This window comes from Paracoccidioides brasiliensis (genome assembly GCF_000150735.1).
Source record: "Paracoccidioides brasiliensis Pb18 unplaced genomic scaffold supercont2.12, whole genome shotgun sequence".
Classification (NCBI taxonomy): domain Eukaryota; kingdom Fungi; phylum Ascomycota; class Eurotiomycetes; order Onygenales; family Ajellomycetaceae; genus Paracoccidioides; species Paracoccidioides brasiliensis.
In genome coordinates, this window is record NW_011371369.1 from 910327 (window position 1) to 925272 (window position 14946).

The following is a 14946-nucleotide window of genomic DNA, read 5'->3' on the forward strand; positions in this document are numbered from 1 at the left end:
CTTATGAAGCTTTTCACTACATTTGCTGTAATAAAGTGAATATCAGATGTTGTTTTAAGATTAATTAAGAGATTTGAAAGAATTCTGCACTGTGTGAAGTGTATTATCTCAGTTTTAACAAAGTCAAATGTTATCTCTTCATTGCTAACTCAATTATTTAGTGACTTGAAATTCTTCTGAAGAGTAACAACATTCTCTTCAAGAGTAATTTCAGCACTAAGCAGTTCTAGATTATCTGCATAGTCTGAGTATGCACATCTTCTTTGTATAGTTTCTAGAAAGAATATAAACTAAATAAAGAACATGAAGAGAATAGATGAGACTGACAAGTCTTGTGAAAGCTTTGCTGTGATATTAAAAAGCTCTCTCAGAAGTTCATTTATTTTAATTCTATCTGTACATTCTGTCATAAAGCTTTTCACTCATTTAATTTAAATTTGATGATCAGTTTTGTTCTTATAGTCTCTGCAGTATTTTTTCTCTAAGTACAGCATTAAAAGTACTTTTGATATTCAAAGTAAGAAGAGAGACTACTTTTTCATAAGCTTAGACTTTCTTTATATCATGAATCATTGCTGTCACTAGATTCAAGACAGCCTGCTCAGAGAGGGCTTCAAAATGCTGAGAGTGAATAATCTTCTCATGTATAGTTATTCAGATCAGTCTATGAACTATTAGATATTTCAGTCTCTTTCTCAATATTGAGAGAAGAGCTATAAGTCTGTAGAATTATAAAAGTATTGAATCTCTATTAGCCTTAAACAGTACAATCAATGTGATTTCTTGAAAGAAGATTGAATGTTAGTCAACTTTAAGACAGACTCTGAACAGTCTTTTCACTGATATCTTAATATGTGATCATGTTTTTTGTAGTATCTCTGTTGGTATTTCATCAGTTTCTGAAGTGATATTATCTGTGTTTAGCAGAGAGTTTTGTATCTCATGTACTGAGACAACAGAATATGATAATTTGACAGATGATGAATCAGATTACCTAACTGAGATATTCTCTCTGCTTGCAGTCTTTTGTAAGAGCATTTATTGCAAAAGATCTCTTTTCTCTCTAGAACTTGTTCACACTAGCTCAGTCTCTTTATCTACAAGAGAGGGAGAATGAAGGAAGTCAGTAGAATGAATTTATTTAATCATATTAAAGATATCTTTTCTCATTGAGACCTCTGCTATTTTATCTCATCAGTATTCTCTCTTGACTTTTCTGATGATTCTGACTATATTATCTTTTGCTTCTTGTAAAAATCTAGAATTTAAATACTGTACTTGATGTAATGTTGTTACTGCTTTTTGATAGTTTTCATTTCACTATGACTGATCTGTATCTTGTCTGATGCTCTTCTTGATGAAGCTTTTCAAAGAAGCTACTAATGCATTTATAATACTCTGAGCCAGAGCATCCAGCTGATCTGTACTAGGTTACTCTAAAATATCATATAGTTTGTCTAGTTTTGTCTTATAGATCTTCAGCATCTGGTTAAAGACCTTCTCATTTATAATATCAAGGTAGAAATGATGAGATGATCTGTTAGACCTTGTACCTCATGCAAGACTGATTTTGATGAGAAGAGTCTGATGATCATAGAAAGTGTAAAGAAATCTGTCCATCTTTATGTCTACTTCTTTGATAACTAATTCCAAAGTGGCCTAGGCTAGGTCTAGCATGTTATGCCTACATGTAAGGGTGTCTGAGTCCATGATGAGAGTAAAGTTAAAATTCATGATTCATTGCAGGAATGGTTATACCCACATGCTTAAAGGCACCTCTGGTTGCCACATAAGATACTTGATATTAAGGTTATCAATCAGAAGCAAAGAAATTGCTGAGACAGATCAGAGAAGAAGATAGCTGATATTTTATTCAGAATTCTCTATGTCTGAGAGTGCATTGTATATATTAACTGTTTGAAGCTATAGATTTTAGATCTGTATGTACAGTATGTGAATGTTTCAGTTTTTTGTTCAGAGATCTGAGACTATATAAGCATGAATTTGTAGATACTTCTGCACATAAATGAGAATTTATGACTTTCTGTTTTACTTTTCAATTGAAGCAAAGCAGTTGAATGCTGAATGGTTTTTAAAGATATGTCAAGTTAAATTTTTGTGAATTCAAAGTTTCTGTATAAGAAGAATATTAATCTTTCTTTCAAATACTAGATTGAGAGCTATCTCATGTGCTAAGTTTTTTTTTTCTATATTGATTTGCATAATCTGCAGAAATTGTAAAGATCTAGAGTTCTTCTTCATTGAGTAGTTGAAAGAAAGATGTTGTTGCACAAGATGTCATGTTGAATGTTGTATTAGATGTTGAATTGAACATCATGTCTAATGCTGTGTCTGATGCTGTGCTTGATGTCATGCTTAATGCTGTTTTTGATATCAGTATGAGATTAGATCTACATTTAATAGAGTCATTTACTCTCAAATCTGCTGATGAATCTCAATTATCACATTTGCTGTTATTTGTCATAATTAAGTATATTCTATTTTGTGCATTGCAAATACCTCTCAGCTAATTTTTTAAATGTCTTTGAACAATTTCATTTTTTATCTCTGATCTGATGAAGCAGGATAAATCATCTGTAGCATGTGATTCAAAACAGTTAGTGCAGTAATAAAGGTATTTACACACTTCATTCTTCTTATGACAGATCAGATTTTCTTTCATATAATTTTTAAAACTGCATTTTTTGCAATGAGAGATACAGAGACAGTATCTCTTTTGATGAAATCTTCAGCATCTGCTGCATTGTTGTATTTTGATCTTAGATGTCTTTCTGATTATTGATTTTTAATATTTATATAGTTTTACTTTTGATAATAGATTTGCTACTATTTTTTGTAAAAAGTATAATATAAGAGTAACTGTTGAGTTTTCAGAGAGTGTTTTTACTCAGTAAATTCTGAACAGACTTAACTCTGATTTAAAGTGTAAATTCTTCTATTATGAATTCTGCTAAAAGATGCAGAGTTTCATCATCATAGTCACTAATCTTCATGAGCAGCTCAAAAATCAGATAGATGATTCAATGTTCTTTCTTCTCTATCTGAACATTGATGAGAGTGGCTGCTATATTATTCTTTTTGACTAGCAGAGTCTTCATGTTTTATAAATTTCTTTGCATAGATAGAAGCTCTTGCATCAGTTATATCAATGGAGTCAGTAAACTTAATTGTGATGAACTGCTTCACTGTTTTTAAACTTTCATTGTATCAGTTCTTGACTAATGCCTTCATGACAACTTCAAGAATCAATGTTTTTGATAAATTTTTTGTCTTTATGTCATCTAAGTCTTCTTCAATCTGATCAAGTATATTTGCAGCAACTAGTGCTTCTGCATGAGATTTCTGTATCTCAGTTTCATGAACAGCTAGAAGCTCACTAGCCATCAGACCATGTAGATTGAGACATATTGATGTGACATTTATACTCTTTGAGCTGTCTGCTGATGTAGAGGAGCTTGAAGACTTCATGTTATTTAGTTCATATATGTGACAGATGATTGAGATGGAGAGATGAAGTCTCTTAAGTGATTAGTGTATGGAGGATCAAATGCACATCAAGACTCAGAACCTGTTAGATGTTGTTGAGGGGCCAAATGTGCTGACAGCACTGTGTTGACACATCATCAGACTTGCTGTCTGAGAGAATGAGAGAGAGCTTATAGAGATGTGATTAAAATCAATTAAGATGTTTTCATGTTCATCCCATCCATATGTCCAGTTCAATTGTTGTTCCAACCAAGGTTGAACAGGAAGTGTTTATCATCAATTCCGCGGGAACGTCTCTTATAACTTCTTGATGAGATGAAAGAAGATGCTGAGACCTGCCCAGGTTATAACAACCTGCATGGTCATGTGATCACATGATGAGGGTTAGGCCTAATCGGGCGCTAGGCCTTGATCAGGCTCAGTCGGGCACTGAGCCTAACAAATTGAGATTAAAAGCTATTTAGAGCTGTTCACAAGAACTAATATTTAGTGTGTAAAAATTGAAATTTGATCTGCAACAATTGATTTTGATTGCAGAGCTTCTGAATAACATTCTCAAATTTCTAACAAAAAGCAGCAAGAAAAACTTTTATGATAGAGATAAGAATAAGTAAAGAATAATAAAAAAATAAAAATTAATAAGAGTTTTGAATACTTAATATGATTGCAACTATTAAGAAGCTCAATCAAATACAGATGTGAATATAAATATAAATATGAATATGAATATAAATATGAACATGAACATAAGATTTGTTTATTTAATTTCTAGAGTTTATAAGAAAGAGAAATTTAGTATTATATTATAACTTAATTTAAAGATATAATAATATACAAGATAAAAGCTTAATTTATTTATATAACTAGATAGTTATGATAAGAATATTAAACTGAAAATTAAAATATGAGAGTAAATGAGCAGCTCAATATATATAGATAATTAAGAATTGAAATAGATCAATCTAAGCAATTGAATATAATTAAAATTGAAATATATCAATCTTATATCATATTATCAATAACAGTATTATATTATTGAAAGAAAAATACTCAATTAATTAATTAAATATAATTATTTTATTTAATAACAAATTAAAAAAGAGTTTTTAATTAAGTTTATAAAGAAAATAAAAATTATTTTTAAAGAATAAACTTTAATTTTAAATATATTTAATATTTAATCTATAAAAGTTGAGAATATATTTTTAATAGTATTTTTATTAAGATTTTTTTTATATTAATTTATTATTTTATTTTATTTTATTTTATTTTACAATTATATTAATTTATATTATTATATAATATATTAAGTTATTTAATATATTATTATATGAAAAGATATTTATTTTATTTAAATTAAAAAAAAATTAAATTAAAATTAAAACTATAAATATATCTATTATTAAAAAATTATTAAATACTATATTATTTTAAAATAAAACTCTATAAATACATAAATTGATTGTTCTTTATTACTTAGATTAATAAAGTAATTAAATTCTAATTTAACTAGATAGATGTCATAGTTACTGACTAAATACATCTTAAATAAAGAATAATAATAATAATTATATATTTTCTTAATCATATTAATTTATATATAATTTAAAATACACTCATTTAATATTTAATAGCTAGTAGTAGTTCAATTCATGATTGTTTTAAATTTACAATTCAGCAAAGCTGTAGAATAATAGGTAGTAAAAAATTGTTGAGTAGTAGAAATTGTTGAGTGATTAAAATCATGTTATATCACACCGTGGCGAGCGTGCGAGTGAAGCATGCTTGTATAAATGAAGTATTATAATGAATATCAGAAGTTGTTGGTAACTTGCAGCAGACTTTTGCTCAATCTGAGTTTCCAGGAAACCCGAGCTTAACCCTCGAAATTGGGGATATTTCATCAGGTTATTCATATTCGTCCGCCCTAAGTAGCTTGTTATTAAATAGAATAGAATAGACATGCTCATTTACAGACATGTAGATACACACACTCTGCTCTCTGTGATTCTGGACTCTTGACTCTCAAGGTTTCAACTTACACTTCTGCTCTCTTGATTTCTTCTTCCCTCCCGCCAACACATTGGAATTCATTCAACTGGCGATCGGGATCCACTGCTGCTGGATTATATCCTGTCCCAAGGTAAGTTGTAAGCTGTAACTAGGTATGGTTTTGCCCTCGCGCCGCCCTTCCGCCCAATCCGCTTATTCAAGTCACCCCGCTGGAGGCTTCGACGACACCCCCGTTCCCTGCGCCGCCCCGGGCTTTACGCTTAAGTTCACCATTCATCGTGCCGCCAACCTTCCCATCGCTGATATCAGCACCCTTTCCGCCGACCCTTTCGTTGTCGCCCGTCTCACTGCAGACTCCCCTCGCCGCCACAAAGAGGACCCTGACCTGGTTTACCGCACCCCAACCGTTGCACGGAATGTTAACCCTGTTTGGAACTGCGAATGGATTGTCGCCAACGTCCCCGCCTCCGGGTTCGAGTTGAAATGCCGTATCTACGACGAGGACCCCGTCGATAGTGATGACAGACTCGGAACAGTCGACCTCGTCGTGCCGTCCATACCTGAAGACTGGCCTGGCATCCCCGAAGAGTCCTTCCGGGTGCACAAAGGCATGGCCAGCAAGAGAGTCTACTTCTTCAGATCCGTGAGCATAGTCTGCTGCAAAAGTAAACATCTGAACCCTTCTCTGTTCCTCAGTGTCCAATGCCTTGGCAGGACCCCCTCCGACGATGGGGATGCTCGCATGTACACCGTTGGGCCCAACTTCTGGAGTAAACACTTCTCGCCCTTAATCGGGCTTCTGGCTGGCACGGTTGACACTGAACCCTCCCAAGACGGCAAAAGGACCACAACCAAATATAAGTATGTTTTTTTCTTCCCTCTTTTCGTTTATTATTGTTATTATTATTCCATTACTTTTCTCTCATTTTCTTTTGCTGAATGCAAAATTTAATTCTCTTAACTTGCAAATTCTCATACCACAATATTATGTTGCAGTTTTCAGGCTATTCAGATTCAGTTGAAAGGCCCAGTACCGGCCTCCCTTTACCATCGATATGTTGAATTCAAGCCTTTCGTAGAAGGCATGTTTACTTCGCAGAGCCTTCGTGGCCGCATTCTCAACCGTGCTCTTCATCACCAACATGTCCGGATATACAACTTTGATCGATCTACAGTCTATGGGGTATTCCCTGCCCCCTCACCTCAACTCACTCATCAGTTCCTCGAATTCGTCCACTACGACCAGGGCGGCAGGATATTCACCTATGTGATTACCCTGGACGGCCAATGGCGGTTCACGGAGACGGGGAAGGAATTCGGCATCGACATGCTAAGCAAACACACAATGCACAGCAACGTTTCAATCTACATTGCGTACTCGGGTGAATTCTTTGTTAAACGTCGTTTGTCCCATTCCCGGAAACACAGAAGTCGGTCCCCGCGTTCCAGCTCATCAGAGTCAGCAGATGATTCCATTTGTCGAGCTACATCGCCAGCCGCTGCTAGTGATGCTGCCTTTCCGGTATCGTATGACCCTGCTGTATACGAACTCATTATTGATAACGACAGCGGCACGTATCGCCCCAATGCCCAATTGCTTCCGGAACTTAAAAAGTTCCTATTTATGAACCTGCCCGGACTGCAGGTGACAACCCTCGACTGCCAGGCGGATTCAGAACAATTAGAGAAACTCAAATCTGAACAGCGAGCCCGCAAGACTCGAGGTGGCCGAGAAATCACCTATATCCAGCATGCTGCCTCGTTCTCCTCGATATCCTCGGAAGACCTGGATGAATATTACAGGCAGTCGCCGGGTGCACCAGCTGTGCCGAGCACGGGACTTAAACGGCTGAAGCGTTTTTCCAAGCCCAAAACGCAGCTAATGAATTGGGCAAAGCGAACAACATTAAACGAGATGGCAATGACGCGGGTTAGGTAAGAGGAACTAGCTAGTTAACTATGTAGTTCCCTATACATACAACCCTTGAGTGAGTGTGAGACCGCCCATCACAATCCACCGTGCTTGAAGCATATTTTTGGTTGCCCTTAACCTAGTGCTCCTCTCCCCTACCATGATCCTGTAATATCCACATGTCATTTACGGAGGGAGCGAAGCGAGAGAAGCAATGTAATAGTGCCTTTCTTGCCAGAGAATTTCCTTTTTCGAAGATCATTGAAATACTACGTTCCAATTGGTCCGCTTCGAATGCTTTCTCATGCTCTGAATGATTGAAGAGAAAGTTATGTTCATATGATCCCCCTGGCATGTAATCAATCACTGCAACAGGTATTTAACGGGCGTGCTACCGAATACGGTCTAGCAACTTCCTATAGAACAAAAGGCGAATTCATTAGAGAGAGAAGGGAAACAGAATGAGAGATGAAGGGTAGGCGAAGAGTTACTTTTCGTGAGTTCTGGCGGATATAAGGATAGTCCGAGGTCGGGATGGGAAAATGATCCGGTGGTTGAGAATGTAGACTTACTTGGCTACAAATAGTTTACCAATCGGGCGTTAGCCCGTTAGTTGCCCTTGTCCCGTCGGGAGGATCGTTCGGCGGATCGTTCGGCGGATCGCTGCGGCAGTGAGTAGCTAATTCGTAGGCATCAAGTGCGGCCGCGTCTTCGAGAGCGGATACGGGTTCCCAGAGCAGACAGTCGTAAATCCCACCAGGTATTCTCAGCGGTGTCTACGTATGTGATGATATATTATTTATTCAATAACGTACTTCACCACTGAGCGGCGGATTCTCTCTGAATATCATCAAATATTCAATGTATTCAACAACCAACACAATTAAATATTTAAAATATTAATAAATTAAGACTATCAAATAGTTGAATATAGTTGAATATGTAACTTTGTATACGGATAGTATGTTCAGGTTGAGCATTACCTGTGGGATGGTTGGTCTTCCATTGATGGGAAGGACTGGGCAGCTAACTGATAAACGCGAACATCACGTGAGGTGGTGCGGCTAGGGCGGTCATGCCCAACACCCCCCCCCACGCACCAACGGGCGAACAGAAAATATCGCAAAAAGTACACAAAAACATCTTAATCAATCCTGATCACATCCCTATAAGCTCTCTCCCATCCCCTCAGGCAGCAAGCCTGATGGCGTGCTGACGCAGTGCCGTCAGCGCGCCCAGCCCCCCAACACCACTGAACGCGTCCTGAGCCTTGATGCGCATCTGCTCCCCCATACGCCATCCACCCAAGAGACCCCATCTCCTCACCCCAATCGCCCGCTGCACATGTGAACTGAATGACATGGAGCCTCCAAGCTCCCCTACACTAGCAGGCAGCTCAAAGAGCAGAAATGTTGCACCAATACATCTCAACCTATATGGCCTGATGGCTAGTGATCTCCTAGCCGCCCACGAGGCTGAGACACAGAAATCCCATGCAGAAGCACTAGCTGCTGCAAATATGCTTGATTGGATTGAAGAAGACCTAGATGTCATGAAGGCAAAAGGCCTATCAAGGGCACTGGCTCTTGGAGCTGCTGTGAAGGTGTTAGTCAAGGACTGATATAATGAAAGTCTAAGAACAGCTAAGCAGTCTACCACAATCAAGCCTGCTGACTTCACTGGTGCAAATGATGCAAGAGCTCCTACCTATGCAAAGACAGCTGCAGACAGCATCAATGTAACAAAAACACCAGCAATCATACTGCAGAAACCCCTGCTTAGAAATAATCTCAGAGAAGAAAAAACATCATGAATTCTCACATGTCTGTCTTCAGATCATCTAGCTCACAAAGCAAGCTCAATTGCTACTCTTAGAAAGTTGAAGACTGAACTTCCAGAGTCTTTGACAGCAGTCATCACAGCAGTTCAAGTCATTCTCATAGACATTGTCATCATTTCTAGAAGCTTGCAAAACATGAAGACTCTGCTAGCTTAAAAGAATGTTTTAGCAGCCACTCTCATCAATGCTCAGATAGAGAAGAAAGAATATTGAATCATTTGTCTGATTCCTGAGCTGCTCATAAAGATTAGTGACTATGATGATGAAACTCTGTGTCTCTCAGCAGAATTCATGACAGAAGAATTCACACTTCAAATCAGAATCAAGTCTGTTCAAAGTTGCTGAGCAAAAATACACTTTGAAAACTCAACAGTCACTCTTATATTATACTTTTCACAAGAGACAGCAGTAAACCTGTCATCAAAAGTGAAATTATATGAATATCAAAGACCAGTGATTAAAAAAACATCTAAGATCAAAATACAACAATGCAGCAAATGCTGAGAATTTCATTAAAAGAGATACTGCCTCTGCATCCCTCACTGCAAAAAATGCAGTTCTAAGAATCATGTGAAAGAAAATTCATTCTGTTATAAGAAGAATAAAGCATGTGAATGCCTCAATCACTGCACTAACTGTTTTGAACCACATGCTGTGGATGATTCATTCTGCTCTGCCAGATCAGAGATAAAGAATGAGACTGTTCAAAGACACTCAAGAAATCAGCTGAGAGATATCTGCAATGCATAGAATAAGGCATACTTGATTAAAACAAGTAACAGCAAATGTAGTGATTGAGATCCATCAGCAGATCTGAGATTGAATGATTCTACTGAGTGTAGATCTAATCTTATGCTGACATCAAACACAGCATCAAGCACAGTATTGAGCACAGCATCAGATACAGCATTAAGCATGATGTCCAACTCAATATCTAATGCAACACTCAACACATCATCTCACACAACAACACTCTTCTTTCAGCTACTCAATAAAGAAGAACTCTAGATCTTCACATTTTCTGCAGATTATGCAAGTCAATGTAGAAAAAGAGAGTTCAGCACACAAGACAGCTCTCAATCTAGTGTTTGAAAGAAAGACTGACATTCTTCTCATACAGAAACTCTGAATTCACAGAAACTTAAGTCAATGCATCTTCAAAAAGCATCCAGCATTCAACTGCTTTGCCTCAATTGAAAAGTGAGACAGAAAGTCACAGATTCTCATCTATGTGCATAAACACTCACAAATTCATGCTCATGCAGTCCCAGGCCTCTGGGCAGAAAATCAGAACATTCACATGCTGCACTTACAGGTCTGAGGTCTACAGCTTCAGACAGTTAACATATACAATGCACTTTCAGATGTAGAGGATTCTGAACAAGATGTGAACTGTTTTCTCTTCTGATCTGTTCCAGCACTTCTGTTGCTTTTTGCTGGCAATCTCAATATCAAGCACTCTGTGTGGCAACCAGGAGTGCCTCCAAGCATGTGGGCAGAATTGTTTCTGCAATAAATCATGAATTTCAACTTTACTCTCACCATGGACTCAGACATCCCCACATGTGGGCATAACATGATAGACCTGGTCTGAGCCACTCTGGAATTAGTTATCAAAGAAGTGAACACACAGATGGACAGATTTCTTTACACTTCCTCTGATCATCAGACTTTTCTCATCAAAATCAGCCTTTCACAGAGCACAAGGTCTGACAGACCACTCTATTTTTTCTGTCTTGACACCATGAATGAGAAGGTCTTTAACCAGACACTGAAGGCCTATAAGTCAAAACTAGACAAACTATGTGATATCTCAGAGTATCTCAATACAGATCAGCTGGATGCTCTGACTAAAGATATCACAGATGCATTAATAGCTTCTTTGAAAAGCTTCATCAAGAAGAGCAACAGACAGAATATAGATCAGTCATGATGAAATAAGAACTGTCAGAAAGTGGTAACACTACTACATTAAGCACAGCATCTAGGCTCTAGATTTTTACATGAAGCAAAAGACAATGTAATCAAAATCATCAGAAAAGTCAAGAGAAAATACTGATGAGGCAAGATAGCAGAGGTCTCAGCAGGAAAAAATATCTTTAAGATGATCAAATGAGCTTATTCAACTAACTTCTTTCATTCTCCCCTTTTGTAGATGAAGAGATTGAGCTAGTGTGAACAATCTCTAGAGAGAAAAGAGATCTTCTACAACAGATGCTCTTACAGAGGGCTACAAGCAGAGAGAATATTCTAGTTAGCTGATTCAATTTATCATCTGTCAAATTATCATTTTCTATTGTCTCAACACATAAGATATAAAACTCTCTGCTGAACATGAGTAATATCACTTCAGAAATCAATGAAATACCAACAGAGATGCTATGAAAGACATGATCACATATTAAGATATCAGTGAAAAGGCTGTTCAAAGTCTGTTTTAGAGTTGACTAGCACTCAACCTTCTCTTAAGAAGCCACACTAATTGTGCTGTCTAAGGTCAATAAAGATTCAACACTTCTACAATTCTACAAGTTTATAGCTCTTCTCTCAACATTGAGAAAGGGACTGAAATGTCTGATAGCCAATAGGCTGATCTGAATGACTATATAAGAGAAGATTGTTCATTTCCAGTACTTTAAAGCCTTCTCTGAGCAGGTTATCTCAGACCTAGTGGCAGTGATGATTCATGATATAGAGGAAGTCTGAGCTCATGAAAAAGTAGTCTCTCTTCTTACTCTGAATATCAAGAGTGCTTTTGATGCTGTACTCAGAGAAAGAATACTGCAGAGACTGTAAGAACAAGACTGACTATCAAATTTAATTAGATAAGTGAAAAGTTTCATGACAGAATGCACAGACAGAATCAGAATGAATGAACTTCTAAAAGAGCTCTTTAATATTTCAACAGAGCTTTCATGAGACTCATCAGTTTCATCTATTCTATTTATGCTATTTATTCAGTCTCTGTTCTTTCTAGAAACTATATAAAGAAGATGTGCATGCTCAGACTACATAGATGATTTAGAACTGCTTAGTGTTGAAATGACTCTTGAAGAGAATGTTTTTACTCTTCAGAAGAATTTCAAATTGCTAAATGATTGAGCCAGCAAAGAAGAACTAATATTTAATTTTGTCAAAACTGAGATAGTGCACTTCACACAGCACAGAATCCTTTCAAATCTCTCAATTGATCTTGAAATGACATCTAACATTCACTCTATTATATCAAATGCAGTGAACAGCTTTATAAAATATATAGAAATTTGATTAGATAGAAAACTGAGCTTCAAGAAACATGTGAAGATCATGACAGCTAAGGCATGACAGATGTCTAATGACATATAGACACTAAGCAACATGGCAAGAGGTGCTTCAGTACAACTACTTAGACAATTCATTCAGATCTGTGTGCTCTCTGTGCTCTGCTATGAAGTAGAGGCCTAGTGGTCTGAAGTCACATGAATGGAGAAGGAAAAGAAAATCTCCAATTGAATGAATTGCCTAGTCAGAAAGCTAGATCTAGTTCTTAGAGATGCCTTGCAAGAGATACTGCCAGTCTACAAGACCACATTTATTTCAGCTCTATACTGTGAGCTAGAAATCATGTCAATGAAAGAGATACTAGACAATCAGCATACTGTACTTGCAGTAAGAATCAAAAAGTTGAACAAGAGGCATCTGCTAGTGAAATGCTCTAATAAAGTAGCTATCACTCAGTTCTATACCACATGCCTGTTTAGAGCATCCAGTCATGCTGATGTGATAGAAGCATATGATTTTTTACTCATATCTTTTTAAATGAGATTTTCTAGAAAAGAAGATCTGTAGATTGAATATAAAACAGACTATATAAAGAAACAGACAGCACAAGACTTTAATAGATGACTATAATAATACAATCTTCTGAATCTGGTGGTCTCTACTGATGGTTCACAGATAGTGTATTCTTAGCATATGACTGGTGCAGAATGAGCTATATGCTGAGGTAGTAAACATCATTTAGTCTTCACAGAAAATCTATCAATAAATAAAGCAGAGGTCTTTAATACAGAGGCAATGACAGCTCTACAGAGTCTAAAGAAAGTCATCACCTCTTCTCAGATAAAGTTTGCCAGCAATATCTACATTTGTCTAGACAATTTGAAAGTAGCATGAGCTCTTGAATCTGTATCAAACACCTCTAGCCAGCTGATCTTTGTGTGGTTTCTAGAAGTCATAAAGGTCTGACAGAGCAGGAATAGACTCTCATTGATCACTCAGAGCAGAGTGGTCATTAAATGAGTCCCAGGCCATATAGATGTAGCCAGTAATAAAAAGACAGATCTTGAAGTCAAAGCAGCTACAGTGCAGGCAGCAAGTACAAGTACAGTATCTCAATCTGACAACATAGATACTCTAGCTTATATAAAGTGACACACTATGGAACAAATTACATGAGTCTTTGAGAACTACTGGATCAAAAACCTGCTCAAACATTATATGAATCTGGAGATCTCACTGAAGAGAGTCTCAACAGAGGTAAAACTTTCACATTTCACATTAGAAAAGCTCTATGTTGTCTGATCAGATCATGAAGACTTTGCAGTCTATCATAGCCACTTTAAGTATGAAGATACAGAGTGCTACTGCCAGTGCAGATATAGTAAAATCTCAGAATATTTCTACTATTGCACTCTTGCAAGAAAAGCAGCAAAGCAGTGCTGACCTATCTACAATCTCATGTGAAGCTCTAGAATTTGATAGCTGACTAAGAGAAACAATCTTCTATTAGAATATCTATTCAATATACTGATATACATCTTCAGATCAGATCTTACAGATCATCTTCTCTTTTATCTTACTTCTATCTTCTTTATTGTCTTTTTCTTCTTTCTCTCTTTTCTCTTTTTTCTTTTCTTTCTTGTCTCTCTTTTTATTTATCTTCTCTATCTCTCTTTCATAAATTTAAAATCTATTAAAACCTCTGCTTTATGACAACTGACTTATAAACTCTGCTAGTGTAGCAATACACAACTCATTTTACCTTATTTATAAAATAGCTACTAGGTAGATAGTCATCTACAGACGTAGTTCTACTCACTTTATAGTTCAACACAGACTCTACTAGATCATGTGCCCTTAAAACATATAGACTAACCAGATGTTAAATAAAAACACATATACACATACATACACACACATACACATATACACATACCAACAGATAAATACAAGTACAACTGTGCATGCTGCAAAAAAACTATGAAAACATCTTAATTAATCTTGATCACATCTCTATAAGCTCTCTCTCATCCTCTCAGACAATAAGTCTGATGATGTGTCAACACAACACTGTCAGTGCTTCTGGCCCCTTAATAACATCAAATATGTTCTGAGTCTTGACATGCATTTGCTCTCTCATATACTGATCACTTAAAAGACTTCATCTCTTTATCTCAATTACTCATTGCATATATGAACTGAGTGATATAAAGTTTTCAAGCTTCTCTACATCAGCAAGTAGCTCAAAGAGTATAAATGTCATATCAATATGTCTCAATCTACATAGTCTGATAACTAGTAAGCTTCTAGTCATTTATGAGACTAAGGCACAGAAATCTCATGCAGAAGCACTAGCTGCTGCAAATATATTTGATTAAATTAAAGAAGACTTAAATGACATGAAGATAAAAGA

General features: G+C 36.5%; 2 protein-coding genes across 2 annotated transcripts; one reads left to right on the plus strand and one right to left on the minus strand.

Annotated features, from left to right (window-relative positions):
* Window positions 1-3228: 3228 nt before the first annotated feature.
* On the minus strand, window positions 3229-3489 carry PADG_12362 (uncharacterized protein; the record flags this gene model as incomplete). The annotated part of the gene is made up of 1 exon (XM_010764902.1): window positions 3229-3489. The coding sequence occupies one exon, from the start codon at window positions 3487-3489 to the stop codon at window positions 3229-3231; it is 261 nt and encodes an 86-aa protein (XP_010763204.1).
* Window positions 3490-5674: 2185 nt separating this feature from the next.
* PADG_07832 (uncharacterized protein) lies at window positions 5675-7459 on the plus strand (the record flags this gene model as incomplete). Its single annotated transcript, XM_010764758.1, has 2 exons — window positions 5675-6381; window positions 6517-7459. 2 exons carry the CDS (start codon window positions 5675-5677, stop codon window positions 7457-7459), a joined length of 1650 nt encoding a protein of 549 aa, XP_010763060.1.
* Between the last annotated feature and the right edge of the window lie 7487 nt (window positions 7460-14946).